General features: G+C 48.6%; 1 protein-coding gene across 2 annotated transcripts in view; it reads left to right on the top strand.

Moving 5' to 3' along the window:
* The window catches only part of PACS1 (phosphofurin acidic cluster sorting protein 1), a 1,493,664-nt gene that overhangs the window by 1,305,951 nt on the left and 160,443 nt on the right, over positions 1-27,270 (top strand). For both annotated transcript variants that reach the window (XM_085625739.1, XM_085625738.1), the window contains one exon: positions 15,637-15,772. In XM_085625739.1, the coding sequence (XP_085481865.1) occupies positions 15,637-15,772 (136 nt within the window). The remainder of the gene's footprint in view (positions 1-15,636; positions 15,773-27,270) is intronic.

The raw sequence follows: 27,270 nt of genomic DNA, 5'->3' as shown, positions 1-27,270 counted from the left end.
GCATGGCACAGGTTAAGATCGGTATTTCTTTTACTTGTTACCCAAGACCAGTATAATTTCTTCAAGACTGCTTTGGGGGGGGCAGACGCAGAGAGTGCCAAGCCCCCTCAAGACCAAGATCTGTCAGCAAGCTTTTCACGTCCCTTAGCCACCTTATTATTGCCCATCCAGACAAGCCTAAAATCTCCTTTAGCCCCTCGGCATAACTGCCCAGTTCCGGAACCCTCCACAGGCGAGCCCACAGCAAGAGAGGACGCAGCCTGGCCTGGTCCTGGATGGAACGACACCCCATGTCCAACAGAAGGGGAAGAGTGGGAGTGCTCTTAGGAAGGGACATCAAGCCCCTCAGAAAGTTATTCTCTGAGCACACCAACTGGCTCATATTCTGAGCGCCCCATAGCTCCGCTCCATAGAGCGCCGCACTAACGCCTCTAGCAGCATAAATGTCGAGCACCGGGGCGATAGGTTTCATAGAGGATGCCTTCTGCTCCTTCAGAAGAGCTCCCACCACCCTTTTATGGCCTAAGGTCATTTTGTAGAGGTGACTGTCCCACTTCATATTATCAAGGAGGCGTATGCCCAAATAATCAAATTCCTTGACCCTTTCCAAAGGAGCCATGTTAAGCACTGGAGGCCGGCCAAGTTTTTTGGGGGGGCTCAAAACAAGGAACTTGGTTTTGCCAGTGTTGATCTTTAACCCTGTTAGCTCGCAGAATTGATCAAAGCCATCCAAGAGATTCTGTAAGCCAGCCCGGGTCTTAGAAATTAGCAGGGTATCATCAGCGAATAGTAGGGTTGGGATCTTCCTCCCTGCCAAGGATGGTGTATCAGCTGGGATTTTAAGGAGATGGTCCACTACCCTATTTATATAAAGTGAGAAGAGGGTGGGAGCGAGGACGCACCCCTGACTCACACCTCTGCTAACTTTAATATGAGCAGTCCTTTGTCCCTGGGTTCCCCACCTCACCTGCGCAAAGTTGTTCTCATGGAGTTTTATTATTAGACACAGTAGGTACGGGGGCATGCCTAGTTTTGCCAAGACCCGCCACGGCCGCTTCCGGGGTACTAGGTCAAAGGCAGTCCGCAGGTCAATAAATGCCAGATACAGACTGCCTTTGCCTATCACTACCACCTTCCAGTAAAGCATCAACAGTCGAAATGACTGTTCGATGGTCCCGGTGCCAGCCCTGAAGCCTGCTTGGAAGTCAGACAATATTTTATTCTCTTATACCCATTGAAGAACCCTACTCAGAATTACTTTCCCTGCCACTTTTTGGGACGAGTCTATCAAGCTTATGGGGCGATAGTTAGTTGGATCATCCCGGGACCCTTTCTTAAAGATCAGGACTACCTCTGCACCCATCCATGACTCTGGAAATGAAGCTCCTAGCCTAGATGCATTAAGCAAGGAAGCTGTCGCGTACCCGCGTGTTTCCTCTCCTCGGAATGACGCTGATGCTATATGGGTTCCACCTCCCATCTGCCCCTAGTCCGGAGGACGTGTTACACACGCGGACGGAGGAGGCAGGTGAGTGAGGGAAGTGAGACAGGAACGGTGGGGACGGAAACCTAGAAGGAAACAAACACACAATGAGTGATAGTCGACTGACTCGAACTCCCCCTACCGTGTTTCCCCCCCCCTAAGTGTCGCTTACCTGCTGTCTCCTCCCACCTACTGAGGTGCGGGGCGGTGAAGTGACTGGGCGTTTGCGTAGGCTAAGTATCTCCAACACTGGAGTCCGGTAAGTTCCGTTTAGCGGGGACAAACCCCAGGGGGAATGAGTGCTCGGTGAGTGAGGTGAGCTGGACCAAGAGGCCTCTGGTAGTTCCCAAGAGTCTGTCTTCCAGCTCACTGAACGACGCCCAATTGGCGCGGTGAGATGTGTAGGTAGGTGAAGGCGCTACTACTGCCAGGCTCCGAATCCTTGAGCCGAGGAGCGCAACACCTACCGACCGTGAATGCCCGGAAATCCTTGGGCAGGTCTGTGAACGAGAATTACCTTTTTGGTTGCTTCGCCGGAAATCCTTGGGCGTGGTGGTCTCTCGGCGCTACGTCTCTTCTCTCGGAGGAGTCGAGAGGCGTGGAGAGCCAAGGTGGAAGTACCCGTTCCGGTATTCCACTGGTGACGAAGGGCACCGTAGGAAGGTGCCTCCACTCCGGTCTCTCAGGGGAGACGGGAGCCAGGAACAGGAAACCTTTCCCCGGCCAGTTCCGAGGGACGTTGGCGGTCGCCGGGAAAGGCGGAGATTCAACAGGGGTCGAGAGGTCGTATCTCTGTAGACGGGTGACAGTACGGGTTCACCGTGAACTCTTTCTGTCGTAGCTCTTCAGGATACGTCCGGGAATAATCGGCCAGGACGTGAAGGAGAGGACGTGTAGTTATACTCTCGGGACACACCCACAACGTGACTCGTGGACTGCCGGGGTACCTGGGACTTGTAGTTCTTCCAGGTTTCTGGCGGGATCGCCACTCGTGCAGATATCCAGCCGGATCGTGACAGAAGCAATAAGAACCCCCCACTCTCCCGAATTAAGGCGGAACAGGTCCCGAGGCAAACCATCCGGCCCTGCAGCTTTCAACGGGACAAGGGATTTAATAGAGTGTTCAACCTCCCTAGCTGTGAAGAGGACACCCGCCCCTGGGTCATGACAACCAAAAATGGGTGGGACAAAAGGGTCTAGTTCATCCTCCATGTTCACGGTGTAGAGAGAAGAAAAGTGCTCAAACCAGGACTCCTCAGAGATGTTACAAGTAATGAGCGAATCTATGGGCCTGTGTTTGGCTCTAATTACGTTCCAAAAACCCCTAGGATTTTTCTCTGCACTTGCGGATTTCAGGCCGCTCCAGAACTTGTCCTCCCAGTCTCTCTTTGCGACCTGTTGTGCTGACCTGTACTTCTTCCGCGCGGCCGCCACTAACCCTCCGTCCCCTTTCTTCACTGCCATAATTAATTCCCGCTTCGCTTTCCGACAGGGGGCGGAGTACCAGCCAGGGTTACCCTTGGGGCGAGACGCCCTCCAATCACCGTCCACTCGAGTGGGGATAACAAAAAGATCCCTTATTGATCTGATGGCAGTGATATCGACTCCGAGGTATATTGCTTTTTCCACCAGTCTAGTGTCATTAATCATGCCGATATTGTTGCATACGATTTGGGTTTTACTGCGGTTGAGGGACTAACCCGAGAGTAACCCAAATCTCTCCGCCTCTACCTCAGTCTCAACTATAGCCGTTTCAGGATTGGGGGTCACTAGAGCAATATCGTCGGCATATGCCAAAACTTTGGTTTCCCAGCCATAAGTTACGATAGGCCTAATAACCTTGTTGGTTTCCAATTGGCGTAGAAAATGATCTATATAGATTGCAAATAGAAGTGGGGAGCTTGGGCAACCCTGACGGGTACCTCTAGTTATTTTAAAAGTGTCTGCGAGTATGCAGTTTAGAAAGAGTCTTGCACTAGGCTGAAATTAGAGCATTTTAAAAGCCTGTAACAGTGCCTTGCCTATTCCGACCCTTGCCAGGGTCTCCCATAAAAAAGACCAGGAGACCCTGTCAAAGGCCTTTTCAGCGTCCAGCAAAATTAGTGCAATTGGATCCCCAGAGATGTTAGCGGCATCGAAAAGTGAAATGACCCTTCTAATGTGGTCCGCCGTGCCACGCCCTGGTATGAATCCATGTTGTCGAATACAGACTACCTTGTGAATTACAAAGGCTAAGCGAGTGGCAAGGATTTTAGAGTAAATCTTACTATCGGTATTTATCAGTGTTATAGTGCGATAGGAGCCAGGTTCCAATTGTGTTTTATGCTTTTTAAGAAATACTAAAATTTTGGCCTGTGTTCAGGATTCAGGTGGTCTTTCCCCCCTTAAATACATGTATAAATAGTTGCAGCATACAATGTTTCAATTGGGTCGAGAATTTCTTGTAAAATTCGATGGGTATATTATCTAGGCCGGTGGCCTTGCCACTTGAGAGACTGTTAATACATAGCAATATATCTGCCCATTGGGGGAGGTTCTCCAGTTGTTGCTGATCCTCCTGAGAAAATTGCTCCATTGGAATCTGATTAGGATATGTCGTAACATCTCCCAAGTGGCCTGGTGTGACCTTGTGATACAGATCTTGGTAGTATGAATAAAACACATTGATAATTCCCTCTGGGTCTGTGATTCTCCCTCGCACAGGATTGTTGCTTTCTGCTATTATATTATATGTGGCTTTTTGTCTAGCTCTAGTTGCGAGGTGATGCCCAACCTGCTCACTGCACTCATATGCTTCCTCCCTCCACGCTGCTAGTCTATTGCTGCCCTTTTCGCTATTGTCTCCCATAATTGCTGACTTGGCTACCATCACTTTTGCCAGTGCTTCCGCGGAGTCACCCCCATTCTGGAGCACTGTAATCAAATCTTCTTCAGCAGCGGCCAATCTGCCCTGCATATCATTTAACAAGAGATGCTTTTTCTTGTTCAGGGATAGTGAGAAGCTTGGTGTCTCCCCACCTATTCCTGCTTTCAGCATATCCCACACCACTTCGACCCCTACACTCCCTATGTTCTCCTTGAGAAATTGGGAAATCCATATCCTCATGTGTTCACAGTATTCTTCATTAGAAAGAAAGTTAATTCAAAACTCCAATATGTCGCGCCCATATTTTTAGACACTATCCCTTTCAGTTCTACTATTAGGGGGCTATAATCGGCCAATATACGTGGGACTTTCTCAATTGAGCAAGCATGGAGGAGAGTGTGGGACGCTAGTATGAAATCTAATCTTGCATGCTTATTGTGCGGATAGGAAAAATTGGTGAAGCTGGGATCCGAGGGATTCTGCCAATTCCAGCTATTTGGCAGTGCCTGCTCGTGGCATAATGCCTTCAGTGCTCTAAATACCTTTGGTTTCTGGCCACTATAGATCCAGGCTTATATTTTGATTGGCAGGCAGATTTATCTTAAAATCCCCACAAATAATTTTGAGTAGTGGCCAGGCAGCTAGTTCATGATTTATATAATGGAATACTGCTGGGTCATCTAAGGTACTACCATAAATAGTAGGTAAGCCTGGGCCTGGATTTCAGATATAAAACTTTGCGTGGTCCCTTTGAATAGGATCTTTAAGAGGGCTGGATTCTATAGATAAACATCGGTGCCAAGTTGCTGAAAGGGGGCAAAAAGCGGTTCTCAACAGTGGCATGGGTGAAGTCGGGCCTGGTGAAGAATGTAATACCATTAAATTCTTTCCTGGTTGTTAGCCTAGCCAGATCATAGAGTAGCTGACGCAGGAAGAAGTTTCCAAAGTATGGGAGTTTTGCGTGTGGGTATTGAGGAGTAGATGAAGGGCGTTTGGATGGTGTTAGTGGGAATCGATGTGCTCGCTGTATCTCCTTGTCCCAGTCCCAGGTGTGTAGTTCCGGGAAGGCTCCCTTGAGGAGCGTGATCATAAAAGTCCTGGGATCGTTCCCTTCCACTCCCTCCGGGATGCCAAGAACGCATAGGTTGTTGCGTCGTAATCTGTTCTCCTGCTCCTCAACTTTCAACATCATGTCTTTGACTATACCATCATGTTCATCTCCAGAGTGGCAACATCCTTCTCAAGATTTTCAGTTCGTACTTCGACTGAGGCCATTCTATCCGCAATGTCGACACACGTTCTGCCCACTTTCCTCACAGTGCCTTGTAGTTTTTGCATGGCGAGACGTGATCTTTGGTTGTCTAGTTTGACCTCCTCTTGAAAGCTCCTAATTAAATGTAGCACTACTGGAAGGGCAGGTTCGCTCTTAGGACCAAAGCCTCCATACTCTGCACTGCCTGTAACTGTGCGGTTGCCACCAGACTAAACCGTTGGGTCAGACAAAGCTGATAATTGTGAGGCAGAGTAGTCCCATCTAAGGTCTGTCGTGCTTCCTCGATCGGGGGTCGCGCACCTCTTGTGCCCACTAGCCTTTTATCTCAAAGATTTTTTTTGTGCATGGGCTTTCATGGACAATACTGAGTCAGAGCTGATGTTCCAGTTACGACCCCCCCCTTCGCAGGAAGTCCGAAGGGGCTACTCCCTCCCCTTCGAGGCTACCCCTCCAGCCATGCCACCCCAGTACCACCGCATGTCGGGGGATCACTTGGCACTTCTTCAACAGGAAGTTGTGGCCGTCTTGGCCAAGGAGGCCATCGAGCGCGTTCCTGCGCCAGAAGTAGGTTGTGGTTGTTATTCCCACTACTTTCTGGTGCCCAAGAAGGACAAGGGCCTGCGTCCTATCTTAGACCTCCGGAACGTCAATCGCTTCCTCCGGAAGGAGAAGTTCAAGATGCTCACTCTGGCTCAGGTCTTATCTGCCCTCGACCCTGGAGACTGGATGGTAGCGTTGGATCTGCAGGAAGCATATTTCCATAGTCCCACCGGCGCTACCTGCGGTTTACGGTAGGCCAGGCGCACTTTCAGTTTACCGTGTTCCCCTTTGGCCTTACCAGCGCCCCTTGGGTGTTCACGAAAGTGATGGCGGTGGTCGCAGCTCATCTGCGCAGATCAGGGGTTCCAGTCTTCCCGTATCTCGACGACTGGCTGTTGAAAGCGGGATCGCACCAGGCAGCCGTCTCCCACCTCCAGACTACGGCCGACCTCCTGCATTTGCTGGGGTTCTCCATCAATGTGCCAAAGTCGCACCTGATTCCCTCTCAGAAGCTCCTCTTCATGGGAGCGGTTCTGGATACGATGCGCTTTCTGGTCTATCCTCTTGAACGGAGAGTCCAGGATATTCAGGCTCTGATTCCGACCTTTCGGCCTCTCTCCTGGGTGTTGGTCAGGCTGACCCTGAGGCTGCTGGGCCTCATGGCCTCCTGCATCCTACTGGTCGATCATGCCAGATGGCATATGCAGGCTCTGCAGTGGGACCTGAAGTTCCAGTGGGTGCAGGACCAGGGGAACCTGTCCGAGCCCGTCCAGATCTCGGAGGGCACTGCAAGACAGTTGCAGTGGTGGCTCACAAACCGAAATTGGGTTCATGGCAGATCCCTCTCCCTTCCCCAACTGGAGCACACAGTGGTGACGGATGCGTCCCTCCTGGGATGGGGCGGTCACATGGGAGAGACGGAGATCAAAGGCCTCTTCTATCTCATATCAATCTTCTGGAGCTTTGGGCGATCCGACTTGCACTGAAGGCATTGCTTCCCTCTGTCTTAGGAAGAGTAGTGCAGGTGTTCACGGACAACACCACCGCCATGTGGTACTGCAACACACAGGGCGGGGTGGAGTCGTGGACCCTATGTCAGGAGGCTAAGCGCCTCTGGACATGGCTGGAACATCAGGGCATTTCCCTGGTGGTTCAACACCTGGCAGGTTGATTGAACACCAGGGCGGACAAGCTCAGCCGCAGGTGCATATTGGATCATAAATGGCGTCTTCAATCTGACTTGGCTCCAACTGCCAGTCCATGGCTCCAAAGGCTTTGCGGGAGTGGTCCCGAAAGCTTCTTGAGCGCCGGCAGTCAGCTCCGCGCCATTGAGGTCCCAGTCACGAGGGAGGTCGAGGGACCGGTCGCGGAGCCATCATCCCTCGTCTTCCAAGTTTTCGCACTCGGGGTCAGGTAAGTCGAAGAAGTATTGTCGCTCTTCGACTTCTCCCTGTCGGTCGGCTGAAAGGACGAGGGATGCGGACAGTGCACCTCCCGTGGCTCCGCGTGCAGAGCCCGAAGAGTCTGCTTCGGGCTTCCCTCCCTTCCCGGTACCCGGAGCGACTCCTGCCCTGAAGACTGGATGATAGCGTTGGACTTCCAGGACGCTTATTTCCACATCCCCGGCCCACCGGCGTTACCTGCGGTTCACGGTAAGCCACAAACATTTTCAGTTTACCATGCTCCCCTGTGGCCTTACCAGCGCCCATCGGGTGTTCACGAAAGTGATGGCGATGGTCACAGTTCGTCTGTGCAGATCAGAGGTTCAATCTTCCCGTATCTCGACGACTGGCTGTTGAAGGCAGGCTCGCCCCACACTGTCGTCTCCCACCTCCAGACTATGGCCGACCTCCTGCATTCGCCTTCGGCTCACCATCAATGTGCCGAAGTCACACCTGATTCCCTCTCAAAAGCTCCTCTTCATCGGTGTGGTTCTGGAAACAACGCTTTTTCGGGTCTATTCTGCCGAGCAGCAAGTCTGGGATATTCAGGCTATGATTCCGATCTTTCAGCCCTTTTCCCAGGTTTTGGTCAGGATGACCCTGAGGCTGCTGGGCCTCATGGCCTCCTGCTGATCGTTCATGCCAGATGCCATATGCGGGCTCTGCAGTGGGACCTGAAGTTCCAGTGGGCGCAACATCAGGGAAATCTGTCCGATTGCGTCCAGATCTCGGAGGGCCCTGCACGTCAACTGCAGTGGTGGCTCACAAACCAGGATTGGGTCAACGGCAGATCCTTCTCCCTTCCCCAACCAGAGCACACAGTCTTGGCAGACAACTCCCTTCTGGGATGGGGCAGCCACATGGGAGAGGTGGAGATCAGAGGCCTCTGGTGTCCGGCGGAGTCTCTGTTCCATATCAACCTTCTGGAGCTCCGGGCGATCCGTCTTGCACTCAAGGCATTCCTTCCCTCTGTCCAGGGAAGGGTAGTGCAGGTGTTCATGGACAACACCACCGTCATGTGGTACTGTAACAAACATAGCGGGGTGGGGTCCTGGAACCTATGTCAAGAGGCATGGACATGGCTGGAACATCAGGACATATCCCTGGTGGTTAAACACCTGGCAGGTTCACTGAACGCCAGGGCGGATGAACTCAGCCGCAGGTGCATGATGGATCACGAATGGCGTCTTCACTCGGAGGTGGTGCAATGTCTCTTTCGACAGTGGGGAAAGCTTTGGTTAGATCTATTCGCCAACGAAGATAAAGTGCAATGTCAGCAATTCTGCACTTTGAAATTTCCAAGGCGGCACTCGCTAGGCGACGCTTTTCGTCGCGAGTGGAGTTGCAGTCTTGTTGTACGCCTTTCCACCTATACCACTTCTGCTCAGAGTGCTGAAGAAGATTAAGTGCGACCGGGCCCAAGTCATTCTGGTGGCTCCGGATTGGGCACGAAGAGTCTAGTATCCCGAGCTGCTCAACATGGCCATCGATCCTCCGATTCAACTGCCTCTTCGGGAGGATCTTCACAGAACCTGTCCAGCCTCCACCTCCTTGCGTGGAGATTGAGCAGTGGCAGTTGATGTCTTTTGACTTGCCTCCTGAAGTTTGTAATGTAATCTTGGTAGCCAGGCGCCCTTCCACTAAAATGGTATACGCCTGCCGGCGGAACAAATTTGTGGCATGGTGCACAGCAAAGGCTGTGGATCCCCTTTCTGCCCCTCTTTCTGAGGTTCTCTTGTTTCTCCTCTCTGTGGCCCAGCAGGGTTCTGCTCGGGGCACTATCAAGGGCTATCTCTCGGTCATCTCTGTCTTCCTTTGGCTTCCAGATCAGCTTTCTCTTTTTAAGTCCCCGGTTGTAAATAGTTTCTTAAATGGCATAACTCATCTCATTCCTCCTATTCCCTTTGTTATGCCTCAGTGGGACTTGAATCTAGTCTTAACCTATTTAGTGTGCACTCCCTTTGAGCTGCTTCACAAATGCCCTTAGAGGCTTTTGCCTTTAAGACTGCATTCCTGGTAGCCATCACATCTGCCAGAAGAGTGAGTGAGCTCCAGGCTCTTTCATCCAAGCCTACTTTCCTGTCTCTACATCAGGACAAGGTGGTTCTCAGGACCCGTCCATCCTTCCTTCCCAAGATTGTCACTGTCTTTCACATTGGGCAGACCATCACTTTGCCCACCTTCTTTCTGCCTCTGCATCCTTTGAAAGAGGAAGAGAGGCTCCACCTTCTGGACCCAAAATGAGCGCTTTCGTTTTATCTGGATCGCATCAAACAGTTCTGGGTGGATGACCAGCTCTTTGTTGGCTACGTGGGTGCCAAGAAAGGTCGGGCCGTACACAAGCGGACTATTTCCGGATGGCTCGTTTTGTGTATCAAAGCCTGCTATTCTCTGGCAAATAAGGAGCCTCCAGTGGGGCTGCGAGCCCATTCCACCAGGGCGACTGCAGCAACTACTGCTTTGGGGCGAGGAGTTCCTCTAAATCTGTCGGGCAGCTACGTGGGCTTCATTGCACACATTTACGGAACACTACTGCCTCGACAGCCAAGTCCGGAGAGACGGCTTCTTTGTCCGTTCTGTTCTCCAGGACTTTCTGATGTGATCTTGGTTCGCAGACCCACCTCCGGGGTTGGTATTGCTGGGGTATCTATTCTAAGGTAAGGAATCTATAACTAACATGTTTCTTTCAGATGAACACGTTACTTACCTGTGGTAACAATATATCTGTAAGAAACATAGGTTAGTTATAAATTCCTTACCGGCTTACCCATCCTCACGGTTTTGCAAACTGATTTCTAGGGTTGAGGACATCCTTTCAGGGCCCTAGTTTTGTGCACCAGTGGTCAATGTCTTGCATAGCTCTGCGTTTCTAGCCCGAAAAGTCGTGTACAGTACGGACGTCAGCGTGCGAGGCCAGCGTATAAGTAGCTGCTGCGACATCATTCCGGCAACCACGACGTTCGCAGAGCCGACCGACACCACCTTTCGACGCGCAGAGGTACTGCTGATGAAAAAACTTTCCAGATCCAGTCTGACACCTGGGGGTAATTCTAAGGTAAGAAATCTATAACCTGTTTCTTACAGATATATCGTCACCGAAGGTAAGTAACTTGTTCTTTGGGTATATTGGATATTGGGGAAGCATAACAAGGGAGTAGGGGAAAATCCGTGACTGACATTTCAATGGCTCCACAGTACTCATTCTGGGAATCCCCAATGATGTTGATATTTCTTTAACTAAGCTGATATTGTGCATGCTTCGGCTGGGGGGCGGGGTCACTGAACAGAATGTGGCAGAAATGGTGATTCCCTTTTGACTCTCCAGTAAAAAGAGACTGGCAAAAGGGAATGTACTGTATGTATGGAGGCAGAAAATGTAACATACGAGGCTAGAGGATGTCCCCTTAAATTCCATAAAATATTGGGATACTGGTTGAATTACCATGGTTTGGGGAATACCCTCTGACTATTAGAAAATATAGGAGAAGAAACTTTAGAGACAAGATGTGAAAGAGAACAGAGGGGGGACAGATTTCTCAGACGGCCTCTGAGAATATACTGCCTCACAGACTGCATCATTATTCACCTTTGCTAAGATGCAAAATGGTGTCAAGGTTTTGTGGAAATTGTATGTTGCTTGTTGTGAATGTGGTGTTCCATCTGTTGTGAATGTGGCGTTACATCTGTTTTCAATATTTTAATGGAAAATGTAAATAAACGTATGCAAAAGCAGTGATGAGGAGGGCGGCAGAGGTTTTGGACCCCTCTGCCCACAACAGAGGTGAAGATAATGTTTTGAAAGAGATGCTCATCCTAGGCCAGAAAAGCCAAGAACCTCTGTTTCCCTTCACTTTTGCCCTTAGAAATGAACTGATGGGCACCTGAGTGAAGCCAAGATCTTGCCACCCCGCCGCCCCCAGTTAATAGGCAAGTGGCAGGGCAACATGGAGCTGCTCTTGGGGTATCCTGATTTTCTTCTTGAACAACAACCTACTCCGAAGAGCTTGGTAGTACAGGCGTCCACAAGTATCCTTAATCGTAATGTGGTTCTAGCATGCATTGTGGGACAGACTGGAGGACCTCTTGCCAGCTCCTCTAGTGAGAAACAGCCAATCCTGCATCATCTTATTATGAAGGGCCAAGATGCAGCAATGTACTCCATTCACTAAGGCTTGGATCCTACCGACCTTCTTGGAATGGCAGTTGGGATCAGTGTTGACCTATGGCATTAGCTCCACAGGGTTCTCTTCTGACGTCCAACAGCCTTTGATGAACATGCTCTGTGATAGCTCTAGGCTGTTTAGAACGAAGGCAGACTCCGCCCTAGAAAGATTTAAGGAGAGCAAAACCACTGCCCACTTTTTAGGCCTAGCTCCACCTGTTCAGCAGTTCCCCCAGCAAACGTGCCTCTTTAAAGGCTTCAGCAGCGGATGCCAGCAGAGGCAATGGCAGTATATGCCTCAGCAGCAGTAGGCCTCCTAGTCCTTTCGAAGTAGAGGCCGAGGATCAAGCTGACAGGGTCCGGGCCCCCAGTGGCAACGTGCTACTGTAGCCACCCCAACCCCCAGGCAGGTCCCGCAAAACCACTTTTACTCACCTTCCATAGCGCTCGGTCTCCCATTGAAAGGCTGCATCACATTCTATCTCCTAGGGTGGAGGAGCATCACATCTGACCAATGGCAGCACTAGATTGTGGAACCAGACTACTCCCTACCCTTCCTGTCACACCACTGGATATTCCACCCGCACCACAACACCTCTCAGAGTACCACTTGCCCATAGAAAGGGTGCTAGCACCAGAGATCGGGACTTTTTGTTACTCCTGTTTTCTGGTACTGAAAAAGAAAGGAGGCCGTCCAACCATTCTAGACCTTCACCCTTCAAGAACTTCCTTCTCTGGAAGGACAAGTTCAAAAAGCTTACCCTGGCCCAACTAATGTCTGCCCTGGAGTCAGGGGTCTGGATTTGCAGGACTCCTATTTCCACATTCCCGTCTTGCAGCCCCACAGACACTACCTGCGGTTTCAGGTAGCTAAAGAGCATTTTTAGCTCTCAATTCTCCCCTTTGACCTTACCTGTGCACCTTGGGTGTTCACGAAGATGAATGTGGTTATCACAGCCAATGTGTAGAGTTTGGTAACACTAGTCTTCCCCTACCTCAACAACTGACTATTGAAGGCAGGCTTGCCTCAAGCAGGCGTAAGCCACCCCCAGACAACATTCAATGTGTTGACTTTGTTGGTGTTTTCAATCAATGGGTCGAAATCACCCCCGACTCCTTCACAATAGTCCTTTTTATCAGAGCAATCCAGGATATGGTGCTCTTCTGAGCCTTCGTTCTGCCTCAACAAGCCCAGGACACTTTGGATATGATCCTGATGTTTCAACCCTTGACCTGAGTCTCCGTGACAGCAGCTCCGAGCTTTCTTGGACTCCTGCATCCTGCTCCTGAACCACACCAGGTGGCACATGCGGGCTCTGCAGTGGAATCTGAAATATCAGTTGTCTCAGTACTATAGAGACCTGTCAGAGCCCATCGAGGTGTTGAAGGAGACGGCGAAAACCTGCATTGGTGGCTGCTCAACCGCACTTGGACTGATGGCAGATCCCTCTCACTACCCCACCCAGAACTGATGGGGATGACGGTGCTGGGTTGGGGAGATCATCCAAGATTAGTGGAGATCAGAGGACTCTGGTCTCCAGTGGAGACTCGCTTCTACAAACTCCTGCTGCAGTTGTGAGTGATTCGCTTGGCGCTAAAGGTGCTCCTCCTGACCTTCAATGGGGAGCGAGAACCACGTCTCAGTGCAAAATAACCGCCATGTGGTATTGCAGCAAACAGAGTGGAGTGGGGCCTGGAAGTGGCTGAACATTCAGGGCATTTCCCTGATTGCCCGGCACCTGACTGGTGGCTCTGGACTGGGAGAGGAGAGTGTGGTACCCGGAACATCTGGCAATGATCATTTGTCCTGCGATCCAGCTGCCCCTTAAGGAAGATCTCCTGTCACAGCAGCAGGGAAAAGGTCCTGCATCCATGCCTGCACAACCTGACCTGCCATGCTTTAAGATTAAATGGTGTTGGTTGTTAGCTTTTGATCTTCCTTCTGAAGTGGTTGTCATCATCTCGGCAGCCAGGCATCCATCCTGTAAGACTGTAGATGCAGGATGCTGAGAGAAGGTTGTTGCCTGGTGTTCCCCTCTCCCCCATAATATCCAAGTCTTGGGTGCAAAGTTGTCTGACTTCTAGTTGTTGTGCCTGTCTTAAGCCCAGCACTTCATGTTAAGGGTTATCTTTTGTTCTGTTTATGTTTGCCAGATCAGCTGTTACTTATAAACTCCCCCGTTAATACTGTTCTCGAAAGGTGTGACCTGCATGTTCCTGCCAACACCTATGGGATGCCTACTGGAACGTGAATTTGGGTCTCAATTACATGACGTGCACTCCCTTTAAACCGATGCACAGCTGTCCTCTACTCCTGCTGACCATTAAAATGGTGTTCCCTATCACCATTACATCTCTAAGACGAGTGAGTAAACCCCAGGCCCTGTCTGTCTAACTGCCATACATATTGTTCTTCTCAGACAAATTGGTCCTCTGGACGAAAGCGGCATTTCTCCCAAAGGATGTTACCCTTCCACAGTGGACACTCCATTACCTTGCTGGCGTTCTACACTTCACCTCACCCCTTTAAGAAGGAGGAACCAGCTCCACCGTCTTGAGCCTAAGAGGGCCCTCTGTTTTCACATTAATCGGACCAGAGATCTTCGTTCAAATTAACAATTTTTTGTGGGCTTCTTCGGTACAAAAAAGGGATAATTGGTGCAAAAGAGAACCATATCCTGATAGATATTCTTATGTATTAAAATCTTCTATCGGCTTTCTAAAAAAGCAGCCCTCCAGAAGGCTTGCACCCTCATTACGCTAGAGTGAAAGCTGCCACAACTGCACTGGCATGTGGTGTGTAGTTTCGGATATTTGCCAGCTTGCTAACTGGGTGTCTCTCCACACGTTAACAAAGCAGTACTGCCTTGATGGCCAGGTCTGGCAGGATGGCCATTTTGCCCGATATGTCTTGCAGGATTTCCTGGTCTGTACCATTCTACAGTCCCACCACTTGGGGAGGTATTGCTTTGGTATCTATTCACAAGCGTAATAATCTGCGATTAGAAATATCTATCAGAATAACAGGTTACGTACCTTCAGTAACACCTATCCTGATAGTATCTATCTAACCGCAGATTCGTCACTGACCCACCTTCCTCCCTATTGTGTGGAATGGACTTGTACTATCCATTTATAAATCACAATCTAGAGGTCTTCACACTGGCATATTATGGTTTATGAGGGCTTTGCGTCTGACTGCGCAGCCAGAGATCAGAAAGAAACTACCTTCAATGCATGGAGGTGGCTTATATGCAGTACCCCCAGTGTCACATCTGGGGCGGATAGATCCAACATGAAGCCACACAACGCCACAACCTACCAACGCGCAAGGGAATTGCTATCAAAATTCTTCAGATCCATTGTTAGGGCTGGAGGAATTCACAATATGATGAATATGCGGTTAGATGATCTGTTCCAGAAAAGGGTTACCAAAGGTAAGTAATTGTTCATTCTACATTAGGGAAGTGGCAGTGTTAACTTGACTTGCGCCCAAGCTGTCCATGGGCCCAACTGCAAGATATGCCATCTTCCTAGATTCAGTCAGGGGATTCCTACTCTCATACGAGTTTTAACTGTATTGTCGGTTCTCTAGTACCTCATAGTTATTCCACACACGAGTCACATTGGCAACCATGCATGATTGAAGGGCATCTGTTGGCATCAGCAATACCCACATTTCATGCCTCTCTGTTCACCTATACTTTGGTTTTACTTATAGCACTCATTTCAACTGCTGTGCTTATAGACCTACACTTGCAGCTATGCAGCAGGCCCTGATGTTTGTCAAATGATTTATCCTGTCTCTGCCATTAAACCTATAGCTACAAAAGCAGAAGTTCTAATGTGGAGGTATTGCTTTTCTGCTAGGAGATACTGATGATCTGCCAATTATCAGCCTGACTGTCCCATCAACATCGCCCCCCTCTGCGACAGGACTGGTGAAGGATATAGCGGCAACTCCCCCATCATCGCCATCCATGACCAGCGGTCTAGCCAACATTGGGTACGTGAGCAATTGTATTGTTCTTTGCCAAAAAGTGTGAATCTGTGCACAGGGACTTTTAGTATTTGTGTAGTTCATGAGCAAAAATGGTATTTTATGAATATCCAGTTATTTCCCTCATTTCACTCTTCTTAAATTGTAAATATATTTACATAGCGCTTACAACACCTGACGAGGCATTGAAGCGCTTTTTCGGCAAGTAGCATGCTATCCCGAACCCAAGATTACTAATAGGATAGTTTAAAAACAAATGTTTTGTTTTGCTTTCTCTTGTGCATGGGTTATGTTAGGTTTGTGCTCTTGATTTCTGATCGCTACATCTGCCTGTGGACTCCTCCCCTTTTGAATGACCCTAATGCATATCATTCCACATAAACTTCTCTCCTCAGCTCTCCCACGTCAAAGAGGATATCACAATGGAAAGACTCCACACACAAGTCCGCGTTACTTCTTTGGAGCCATAAGAAGACCTCGTTGGCGTGCTGACGTCAGTACCCTTTTTTCCGCACTGTCGACACGTAACTTTTTTCCAAGGCTCTCCATTTCCGGGAGTTTCTTTGTTGGTATTGTTGCGACTTTGCAGCCGTCAAAGATGACTACTCCGAGGAAGTTGTGTTTTAATTCATGCAGAGAATGTGGGGGCCAGATGTCCATCACTGACCTCCATGAAGATTGTTTATTTTGTCCCTCATGACTAGACTGGGAAGAGAAACCAGCCGTGGTAATTCCACTAGACCGACCCCCAGGAAGGGGGGGGGGGGGCGGGGGGGCGGGCTGTGGCACTGAAAAGCTCTAGTGGTGACCTCTGCTGCTTTTATATTTTGTTACAAGGGGCCGATATTGCAGCACTGCCACAAAACCGCCCCATGACAAAACCGCCCCCCACGGCCAAAAAAACGGCCCTCACCGCTGCGACTCACCGGGGAAATGTCCAGTGCCCGTTACGGCCAGTCCGACTTCGTGCAAGTGCATGAATCCACAGGCGGTGAAGGAGAGGAAGGCCAAAAAGCAAAAGAGAGGTCACAGGAGATCACAGACCAGCTCGAAGTCGCTGGCTCCACACACTTCAAGGTCTCCTAATAAGCACAAGAGGAAGCAGCGCCATGGGTCTTGGCGTTGCTCTTCGAAAGGATGCGATTTCGAAGTCTGTGTCTCCGAGTCTCTGATGTCATCGCAGGGATGAGATATATCTAACTCCTTCACAGGAGGTGTCTCCGGCCCCGTCACTGTATCCGAGGACAGTGACTCTACCGGCTCCGAGAGATGCTACGCCTCCACCATTGCCGAAGTCAACCACTCCACCTCTGGGATCTCCAGCGCTGTAACCAGAGCCAAATTTGGTGCCTCCTCGAATGGCTTCAGAGCCGGTGTTACCGTATCCGGCATATCCTGTTTTCCCGGCTCCGGGATAGGATCCGTCACATTTTTTAAAAGCGATGATTAGCTTGTTTGTCAGAGCTGCACACCCGACTGGTGCGACTCTTGGCCACGTGGGTCCGTTGGCATATTCCTTGGGAGATTTGCCCCCTCACTTTCACTCATGCCTTTCATGCCTATGGCTCCAGGGAGTTGTCCCTTTCAGATGCCAAGATTTTCAATGTCGTTATAGTCTTTGGAGCCCCTCTTGGTGGTTCATCGTCGGCGCGGTCTGGTTCCGAGCTGGCGCCAGCTAGACCGCGACCGTCTTCGAATCCTGTTCCTATTGATCTCCCTTTGACGCTGATCCCAATGTCCCCGGCGCCGCATCTGGAACAACCGATGCCAGTTCCGAGGATGAGATCTCTGAGAGAGGCTGAAAGGCTGTTGGAGGAAGAAGAGTACCAGGAGGAACATGGAGGGGCTGAGGAAGGAGAGATTTTAGCTCCTGACCTGGAATTTGAGAGTCCGCAGGAGGCTAGTGGTCTGGACACCTTCCCTGAATGCAAGCTGTCATCACCAAAGGGCTTGGCGACGCAGGAGGGACCACATCATGCTTTTATCAGAAAGACTGCAGACCTCTTGGAGTTGCCTCTTCCTACAGTGGAGTTAAGCTCTGATATTCTTAGTGAAGTGCTCCATTCCTCTTCCTCTGTTTCAGAACCTTTGCTTACCTTTAATGAGGTGCTGACGGAGCCATTCTGGATGTCTGGCAGAAGCCGATGTCCACTCCAGCGGTTTCCAGGACCATGGAAAGGAGGTACAAGGTGGCTCTGGGGGATCTTGCATTTCTGTCCACCCATCCTTCAATGTAAAGCTTGGTGGTCCAGGCTTCGTACTTTTCAAGGCTGTCTGCAGCTTCCTTCCCATCTATGCCTGGGGATAGGGAGTCAAAGCGCATGGACCAATCGGCGAAGGAGGTGTTCTCATCCGGGCGTATGGCCCTTAAGTCCACAAATGCCCCGTGTGTTTTTTATGGGTCGCTACATCTATGCCCTCATGGACTCCGCCAGGGAGGTTGTCCCAAAGTTGCCCTACGGGGCACAAGGGCATTTCTCAGAAGTGTCGTCAGATGCCCAAGCTGCTGTCCGCCAAGTGATTCAATCTGCTCTGGACACAGTAGCCAGGGAAATGGGGATCATATGTGGCAACAAGGAGGCGCTCATGGTTCGGGATTCTCTCCTGATATTTAGGCTGCATTGCTGGATTTGCCCTTAAATAGATTGCGCCTATTAGGGGCTAAAGTGGACAGCAAAGCCAAAGCGCGAGGTCTTTAGGGCTTCAATATCAACCTAGGAGCTTTGGGCAGTTCTGCAAGCTTTTTGGCTTTGGAATAAAATTGTCCTTTAATGCCAGGCAACAACCACAGCAGCAGCAGACAAATCCCTTGTACAGATCCTACAGGGAAAAAAACAGAGGTCGTCTGCGGGGTGCTGCGCGGCAGCAATTCTTCTACTCTTCTGCCCCTCCAGCTGTGTTGTGGCAGGGAAGCAGCTCTAGTTCCACCATCCTAGGGCATGCTTGTCCTGTGGGAGCATGGGTGTCCTGTTTCCTACAGCATTGGAGGTCTTGGTACTACAGATCTCTGGGTTTTTAACATCAGAGAATGGGTATGCCCTACCCTTCCGGGAGCCCCCCACCACCCCAGCCCATCCCTCCCCGTCAGGGCTTTTAGCTCAGAAGAGCATCTTCTGTTTCTCTAGCAGGAGGTCCAGTCATTGCTGAAAAAGGGTGCAATCAAGATGGTTCCAGAGCAGGAAAGCGGTCAGGGGTGCTACTCTCTGTACTTCTTGATTCCCAAAAAGGACATTCGATTGAGGCAGATCCTAGACCTCAGGGTCTTGAATTTTTATCTCAGGAAGGAGAAGTTCAAGATGTTGACCCTGGCTCAGGTTCTTCTGGCGCTGCAGCAGGAAGACTGGACGGTGTTGATCGATATGCAGGATACGTATTTTCACATTTCCATCCCGAACTCACATCGAAAGTATCTCCGTTTTACAGTGGGATCTCAACATTACCAGTTTGTGGTCCTTCCGTTCGGTCTTACTTCTGCACCTCGGGTCTTCACAAAGGTAATGGCAGTGGTGACAGCTCATCTCAAAAGGTTGGGATTCCTGTTTTTCCCTATCTGGACGACTGGCTGCTCAAAGCAAAGATGCCAAAGATGGTGCTGCGTCATTTGCAGGAAGCAACACACCTGTTGTTCGAGTTGGGTTTTTCGTTAAATGTACCCAAATCTCGCCTGGTGACCTCTCAGTGCAACCTGTTCCTAGGGGCAGTACTGGACACTACCGTAAGTCATGCCTTCACGCCACTACAGAGGATTCAAAACACCCAAGCTATGATTCCACTTTTTCAGAATGGAGCAGCTGTTCCAGTCCTGATGGTCTTGCGCGTTGCCGGTCTGTTTGCTTCCTGCATACTGTTGGTCAACCATGCACACTGGTTAATGAGGGCCCTCCAGTGGTGCCTCTGCAGGCAGTGGTTACAACACAACCGAGATCTCTTAAGAGGTGGTCAGACTCTCCAGATACACTGCAGCGGATCAGCTATGGTGGAGTGTTCCTGGCAACCTGTCTCAAGGGAAGCCTTTTCAACCTCCATCTCCGTTGGCCTCGGTGATAACGGAAGCCTCCACTCTAGGGTGGGGAGCCCAACTAGGGGATCTGGAGGTCAAAGGACTTTGATCTCCAGAGGAAAGATTGTTTCACATCAATCTTCTGGAGTTGCGGGTGATAGGTTTGGCTCTCAAGGCCTTCCTTCCTTCCCTTTGCGGTCAGTCTGTTCAGGTCCTAAATGACAACACTACCACAATGTGGTACATCCACAAACAGGGAGGAGTAGGGTTGTATCTTCTCTGCAGAGAGGCTCTGCGACTCTGGTCATGGGCTGAAGACCATCAGATTTGCATAATCGCAAATCATCTGGCCGGAGAACTAAATGTGCATGCGTACAGTCTCAGTCGGCATTATTCGGCCAATCACCAGTGGCGTCTCAATCCAGAGGTGGTCCTTCACATTTTCAGAGTGTTTATTTAGTTGTACCTGTTTGCCACTCACGTAAATGTTCACTGCCCGGCGTTCTGCAGTCTCCGGTATCTGACGAGGAGAGCATTGGAGGACGCATTTCAGTGGGGGCTCACAGCTTCTTTGCGCTTTTCCCACATACCCTTGATTCCTCTGGTTCTGAGGAAGATTCACCAAGACCAAGTCATATTGATCACCCTGGATTGGCCACAAAGGGTGTGGTACACAGACCTTCTTTGCCTCTCTTTGCACCCTCCGCTCCATCTCTCTCTCAGGTCAGACCTCCACTCGCAGTCACAGGGGCAGGTTCTACACCCCCACTTCCAAAGCCTGCACATTTATGCTGTAGATTGAACGGGCCAACCTAAGTTCTTTCTCTCTCCCACCAGATGTGGTGAACGTTAAATTATAAGCCAGAAGACACTCCACCAAATCTGTCTATTCTGTTAGGTGCGCCAAGTTTGTTAAATGGTGTGGAGAGAGATTGATTGATCCCTTACAGGCCCATTTATCTGATGATCTGAGTTTCTCTCTTTCCCTAGCGCAACAGGGTTGTACAGTAGATTCTGTTAAGGGCTACTCATCTGCCTTGTCGGATTTTCTTTGTTTAGCAGACCAACCCTCATTGTTCAAATCGCGTATAGTTATGAGATTCATTAAGGGTCTCACTTCTAGCTTTCCTCAAACTCCTTTTTATCATGTCTCAGTGGGATTTGAATTTGGTTCACCCATTCTTGATGGGTTCATCCCAAGAGGGCAGTCAGCTTCTACTTGGACAGAACCAAGGACTTCAGGTTGGACGATCAACTCTTCATTGGTTATGTGTGCAAGATGAAGGGCAAATCTGTCCACAAAAGAACACTGTCCAGGAGAATCATCCTGTGTAGCAAGATCTGCTACGCCCTGGCCAAGAAGGTGCCTCCTCAAGGTATTTGCGCTCATTGTACCAAAGCTAAGCCTTCTTTTTCGGCTTTGGCTAGAGGTGTCCCTGTGGTAGACATCTGCAAAGCGGCAACTTGATCCTCCCTCCAGACTCTTGCAAAGCACTATTTTTGGGATTTTGGAATTAAGGAGGGACGTCCATTTTGCTCGTTCTGTGCTGCAGGGTTTTTTGGTATAGGCAGGCAGACACCCTCCTCCAGGAGCAGGACTGCTTGGGGATTCAATTCAAAAGGTGAGGAATCCACAGGCAGATGTATCCATCAGAAGAACAAGTTACTTACTTTGGTAATGCTTTTTCTGGTGGATACAGTATCTGCCTGTGGATTCCTCACTGAATGCTACACATTGGGGTACTTCAAAAGTTGAGGAATCCACAGGCAGATACTGTATCCACCTGAAAAAGCATTACCGAACGTAAGTAACTTGTTCTTCATGTGTGTTTAGTAGAGTTTGGAGTAGGGGTAGAAGGGTTGGGATGAGTTTTAAAAAGATGGGGGTTAGAAGTAGGGATAGAATGTTAGTAATGTATTTGCAAAGGGGAAGTAGTCGTTTTTTGTAAGTAATGGTCGTGTGTGCTTGTTAGTTGGGTGAGATGGCAAGGGAGGGGGGGTGGAGATTGAAATGGATGTTTAGGAGTTCATAGTAGTCAGGTTTGGGAAGAGACAGGAGAAAGGAATGGAACAGTGTTTTTTTAATAGAAAGATGTTAATAATTTATGTGTACACACAGCACACCACACCACACCACACACAACACACACACCCCGGTAAGGTTAAGCTTTATTAAACCACCTCTATATAAATACCAATGTGTACACATTGAAGCACCAAATTTTACATGGATTGCTGTACATATTTATCTTGTGGTAAGTTTTTTATGGTTTCAAATATGTGTATTTTACGTATATATACATACACATGCAACTTATTATAGTTATTAGTAGCAGGCATAGCCCTCTATTCACCTATATGTACACAGAAGCAGTAATTTTGACATGGTGTGATATGCACATGTATCTAGAGGTGCAATATATAGTTGTCCCCTTATATAAATCTATTTGCTTATAATAGGAGGCATAGTTCAAAGTGCAGTGATGTGTACTAGTATAACAACAGCTCTTTTGTTTTACTGTGAGAAGTATAGTTTGTCATGTTTGAGTATGCTGTTGTGGTATATTCTTGTAATGTTTGTATAGTCTTTTTATGGGGACGAGCAAACTCTTGACTAATTTTCTGCAGTGGAGATGGTTGTTTATGATCTTATGTTTGTGGGTACGGAATAACCTAGTTTTGCTCCTTGAACAGAGAAAGTTGTTCCACAAATTGAAGGTACTGCCACACTTGAGTTTCCCCCTTCCGATTTAAAGGAGACAGACCTACTGGGTTTTCGTCAGCTGAGCCTCAGTTGGCTCAAGTGTAAGAAAACCTTGACCTGTCAACCCATTAACCAGATGACTATTGGGTCACAGTGACGGGTGACCCACCCTATTTCTGGTAGGTGCAGCCCTAACTGGTGTTTCCTTTCAAGGAATTCCATAGAAGGAGTGGCGGTCCTGGGAAATAATATGTTCAGATGTCCCTGATACATAAGGAGACAGCTCTGCAGCTTAGGGATTTGTTGCTGCACAGCAAAGAGAATGATAAGTAGGCTGATCAGCTTGACAGCCCACTTTCTTTTCAGCAGTAATGAAATGTATTTTCTGCATCGGCTAAGCACTTTGATTGTCCGCAGTCCTTCACCAGGAAAGTGTAGATATGGACATAGCTGATAAGGCAAGTTGACGGCCCCCCTCCTCTAGGATCTAAATTTCCTGCTTTAGTCGTTCTCCAATTAGGAAACCCATCCCCGTGGGATTTAAGCATCGTCCTGTTGAAGTTTATAATTTCTTCTTTAGAAACCATACACAAAGATAGTAGGCCAAATGTATCCATAGAATTGGTTCTCTTAGGAGCCAGGGTCTATTGCTCTTAAATAGCTACTCGGTGATTTTTCAGCAACAGAAACACTTGGGAGAAGGGTGGGAGTGGGTGGCTTTTATTATCTGAGTGGGCCTTTGGCATTCCCAAAAAGAGATTTTTTTTCTCTTTTTAGTGCAAGCCAGACATATAATTGATAAACAGTTGTTCAGATTTTTTTTTTAATCTCTTTTGTCATTTCTAAGTAATATCTCAAAACCCTTCTCACATCAAGGGTGTGGACAGCTCATTTCTGAGGAGAGGAAGAATGAGGCACAAAAAAAGCATAGATATTGACCAATTTACAGGGAAAGTTGAGCTGACCGTCAGGAGGGTGCTTAGAGCATTCTGCTAGAGAACAGCGTATATCTGTTGGGCATTAAGCAGTCCATTTGCAAGGAATAATTGTTTGGTCTTGAACCCAGAAAAGCAGCCCAAGCAGGCCAAGCCTCTCGTTGAAACCTGTTTGGGTAGAAGACATGTATGCTTCTATTTTGAATTGTCATTATACTGTCATGGCAGTCTGCTACCTGTTAAGAGAATTATTTGGGCTTACAACTATGTTCAGTGTTTATAACAACAGTTAACATCATTTGAGTGAGTTGAAAAAGCTACTTCACTGAATTCATAAACAACATGCCCTCACCCACCATATGCATTTCAAGTCTCTTGTGAAAGCTGATTAAATGGTTTCCCCTTTGGACTTTTAGTCTAGCAAGACTTGTAGGAGAGTGATGTATGTTACTGCTCATCATTCTTTGTCTCTTTAGCACCTTCGATAAGACCATGTCCCTTTACCATGTGACTGATGCCAGAAGATGCAGTTGAAGACATCGAAAGGGAGAGCGAGAGAGAAGCATTTTAAATTGGTGCTGGCATCAGATCTAACAAAGAAACTGTATTTGTAATTTAATACTAGGTTGTGTACTAAATCCAGACCCAAGGTTGAGATCAAGGTTGCAGTCTCACAGGCTCAGGAAACAAAGAGCACAGACACCATGGTAAGAGAAGAAAGTGGAAGGATCTCAACTCTTCAGCTTCCTCTTCAGAGCTGATGACTGCCTTGCAGTCATTTTCCAAGGTTACCTCCGTGCTTGTTGATTATTCTTGCAAAATTTAAAGAGGCATTTATGAACATTTTCAACTCTCCTCCCTCCAAAAAGTGTTAGGATCGGATGTTTACAACTTGTTTTTCTTCAAAAAAGTCTATCTGATAGAGACTGCTAGCTGCAGATTCCTTAACTTTCAATTTCCTAGGCATCAGGCTGGATCTGGAAAGAAATGAATCTGCAGCTAGATATTGTCTGTATCAGATAATGCGTTACCTAAGGTAAGTAACTTGTTTTTCAAGTCATAAGGTATCGTGACTCCTCCTTTAGTTGACAATGCACATGCGCTCCATTGTTAGATTATTTTCTTCTGCCATGGGGTTCGGACGTGCTTCAACAGGTGCTGTATTCGGCCCCTAATAAAGCATATAGCCAGGCCCAGTCTTCCATTCGGCCTCCATGTTATGGAAGAATTCTAACAAATACTTGATTTTGCTTCTCTTCGATAGAGGAACACCAAAAACCAGGCTCACCTCAGCACTAGTCCGCCGGGGCCTTGGCTCCCTCATAGGGCCCTTCAGCTATCAACTCTGGTACCCAGTCGAAGGGAATGCCAGGTCAGTGAGGACCCTTCCAATACTGCCCCAGTTCCACTTAAGGTTCTCCTGGACCAACCACCATCAAGTCTGCAATCTCTGCCCTTCTCCTGAGAACTACGTTACCACGTGCCAGGCCTCTCCGTTTTCTGGTCGAAAAAAGTCTCTCTGATACCAGTGTAAGCGGAGGTAGCCCAATTGGAGAAATCAGAGACAAGAGGATGATTACACCCCAGGCATCGTCGGAGTACATAACAGCTTAGTATAGGAGGAGATCGGTCTACCAGAGACCCAGCTGGTCCGGTCCAGGTCCAAGGCAAACTCACACTCCAAATCTGAGGAGAAACCGCAACAAGATGCGGAATTTCCACAATTGCAGAAGACCATGACCGTAGTATAGTAGACACCCACGCGTTTCCCACAGCTAAGCAGTGATCTTGTAGATAGGTAGAGCACCACCCCAGCGCGAGTCCAGCATCGTGCCTAGAGCGTCAACAACAGCCTGCCGGGCCACCACTGCCTTCGTGACTTGGCCGGCACTGACTGAAACCTTTGAAGTCAACAAAACTCCGATCTCCAACTACCAAGGCCCCACATAAGCTGCAGCCCTCTTTTGGAGCCAACATAGACACCGTAGCACCGAACCACACACTAACACAGAAGCCACCATCAGCACCAAAAACAACATTGGCACAATAGTCCTCCATGCCAAAGGCTCATCAACACCAAAGACCCACTCAGCACTGAATACTCCCTCTATGCCGAGCTCTGTAGAATCAGAGCATCTGATTCTCCAACGCCTGCAGCAGGACTTCAGTGCTCGCCAAAAGAGTCTGTTTATTCACCCGTCAATGTGCAGAAACACCACCAAGCTGCAGCCGAAGCCACAGGAGACTCTTCAAAGGAAGAGAAAGTTAACTTTGAGGAGAGAATTGCTTTGGAACCTCCACCTCCTCCAAAGCATAAGAGACTGGTGGTTAAACTACACAGTACCACTGCTATGTGCACACCTTGACACCCCTGGGTCCATTGACTGCAACCTCATACCTTCACTACTCCTCATCTACAAGATACGATGAAATGTAAACACAAGGGGATGATCCCTTGTTTAAGGGAGGGAGTGGAAGGTTAGTTACCTTTAGTTTACAGTTCACATTACACACACTTTAAAGACACATTCCTTGACAACGTGCTTTAAGTACTACACAGTCAGCTCCTCTAGGAGTGATAAACAGTAACTGTTAATATTATGTTTGTAACTACGGTATAATGTTCTGATACATGTGCTTCCTCTTAATCAGAGGAAGGTGTCTGTATTTTTACACTGAAAATGCAATATAGTCTGTGTTAAAAAAACAAAGAGAGAGACCTAAGGACAGCGGTACTAGCCCCTCCCTGCTCAACCTCCTCCTCCTGAGTCACTGATTGCTCCTCCTGATTTCAGGCCTTCATTTAACGAATATAGGGCTCTTTCAACTGAATTGCCTTACTTGCCATCTCATATAAACCCAGAGAGCTGTATTGTATAGGACTCAGCCAGTAAGTTTAAGTAGAATGCAATTTCTGCAAGTGCCCTCGATGGGGAGTTGAAGAAATTAGATTCTCTAGGGAAGGAAATGCTTGCTTCTATGTGTTTGATGCTGCAGTCCACTATTGCTACATGCCTCCTACCACCTTATTCTTATGCATTGTGGAAGTTTACAGGTTTGGTTGTAATTTTACCCAAGATCATGAAGAGGCCTGTGGAAGCAGTTATTGCAAGGTGATATGAATATGCCATGCTAGACTACACAAAAGAGCCTTGGCATAGTTGTTTGGCCTGCTGTACAGAGCTTCGGCTGTAGTAAGTGAAGTACTGGGTTTTTAGAACCCAGCGGTGCAGGGGAACACACCCGAAGACTTCGAGTTCTTCCTGTTTCAGACCTACAGAAACACAGAGTCTTCTAGGTGAAGTCAAAGATCGTATTTATTGGCTGCAGACCAATTACAGGTATCCGTACAACACAATGTATGTTCTCAGGAGACTGCTTAAACTTACAGAAACGGCCTTCTCCTTATATACAAAATATCATGCTTCAGGCACACAGTCCTCGTTTTACGATATGGTCATTCATATGTATTCATTACAAACGAAAAGGCAGAGTCATGATGACCATCCCACATTCCAGTTCAGCCAGCCCACAATTATTTACCCAGCGAGGCTCAGATCCCTCATTAGATATCAGCAGACCCGAATAAACACGGGCACCTCCTGTTGGTAAAACAAGCCATAAAGCAGGAAGAATCAGGTGTGAAAGAGATTAGCCGGAGGCTTGTGTGGGATGAAAAGGCTTTATGGTGTGTCAAACCCTTATGCTAATCACAGGTGGCTGTAGGACGGGGAGCTCGTGAGACCGGACTGACCTGGGGCGGTGGAGCCAAATTGCACAGGTCACAGAGAAGTCAAATAGAAGGCACATGTGTTCTGAAGGCCTGTGCACGTCCTTAAAGCGCAGCCTATGTGAGGGCAACCAT

The sequence above is a fragment of the Triturus cristatus genome, chromosome 9 (assembly GCF_964204655.1).
Source record: "Triturus cristatus chromosome 9, aTriCri1.1, whole genome shotgun sequence".
NCBI lineage: Eukaryota > Metazoa > Chordata > Amphibia > Caudata > Salamandridae > Triturus > Triturus cristatus.
Note: the sequence above shows the minus strand (reverse complement) of the source record. Positions and strands in the feature narration are given on the sequence as shown.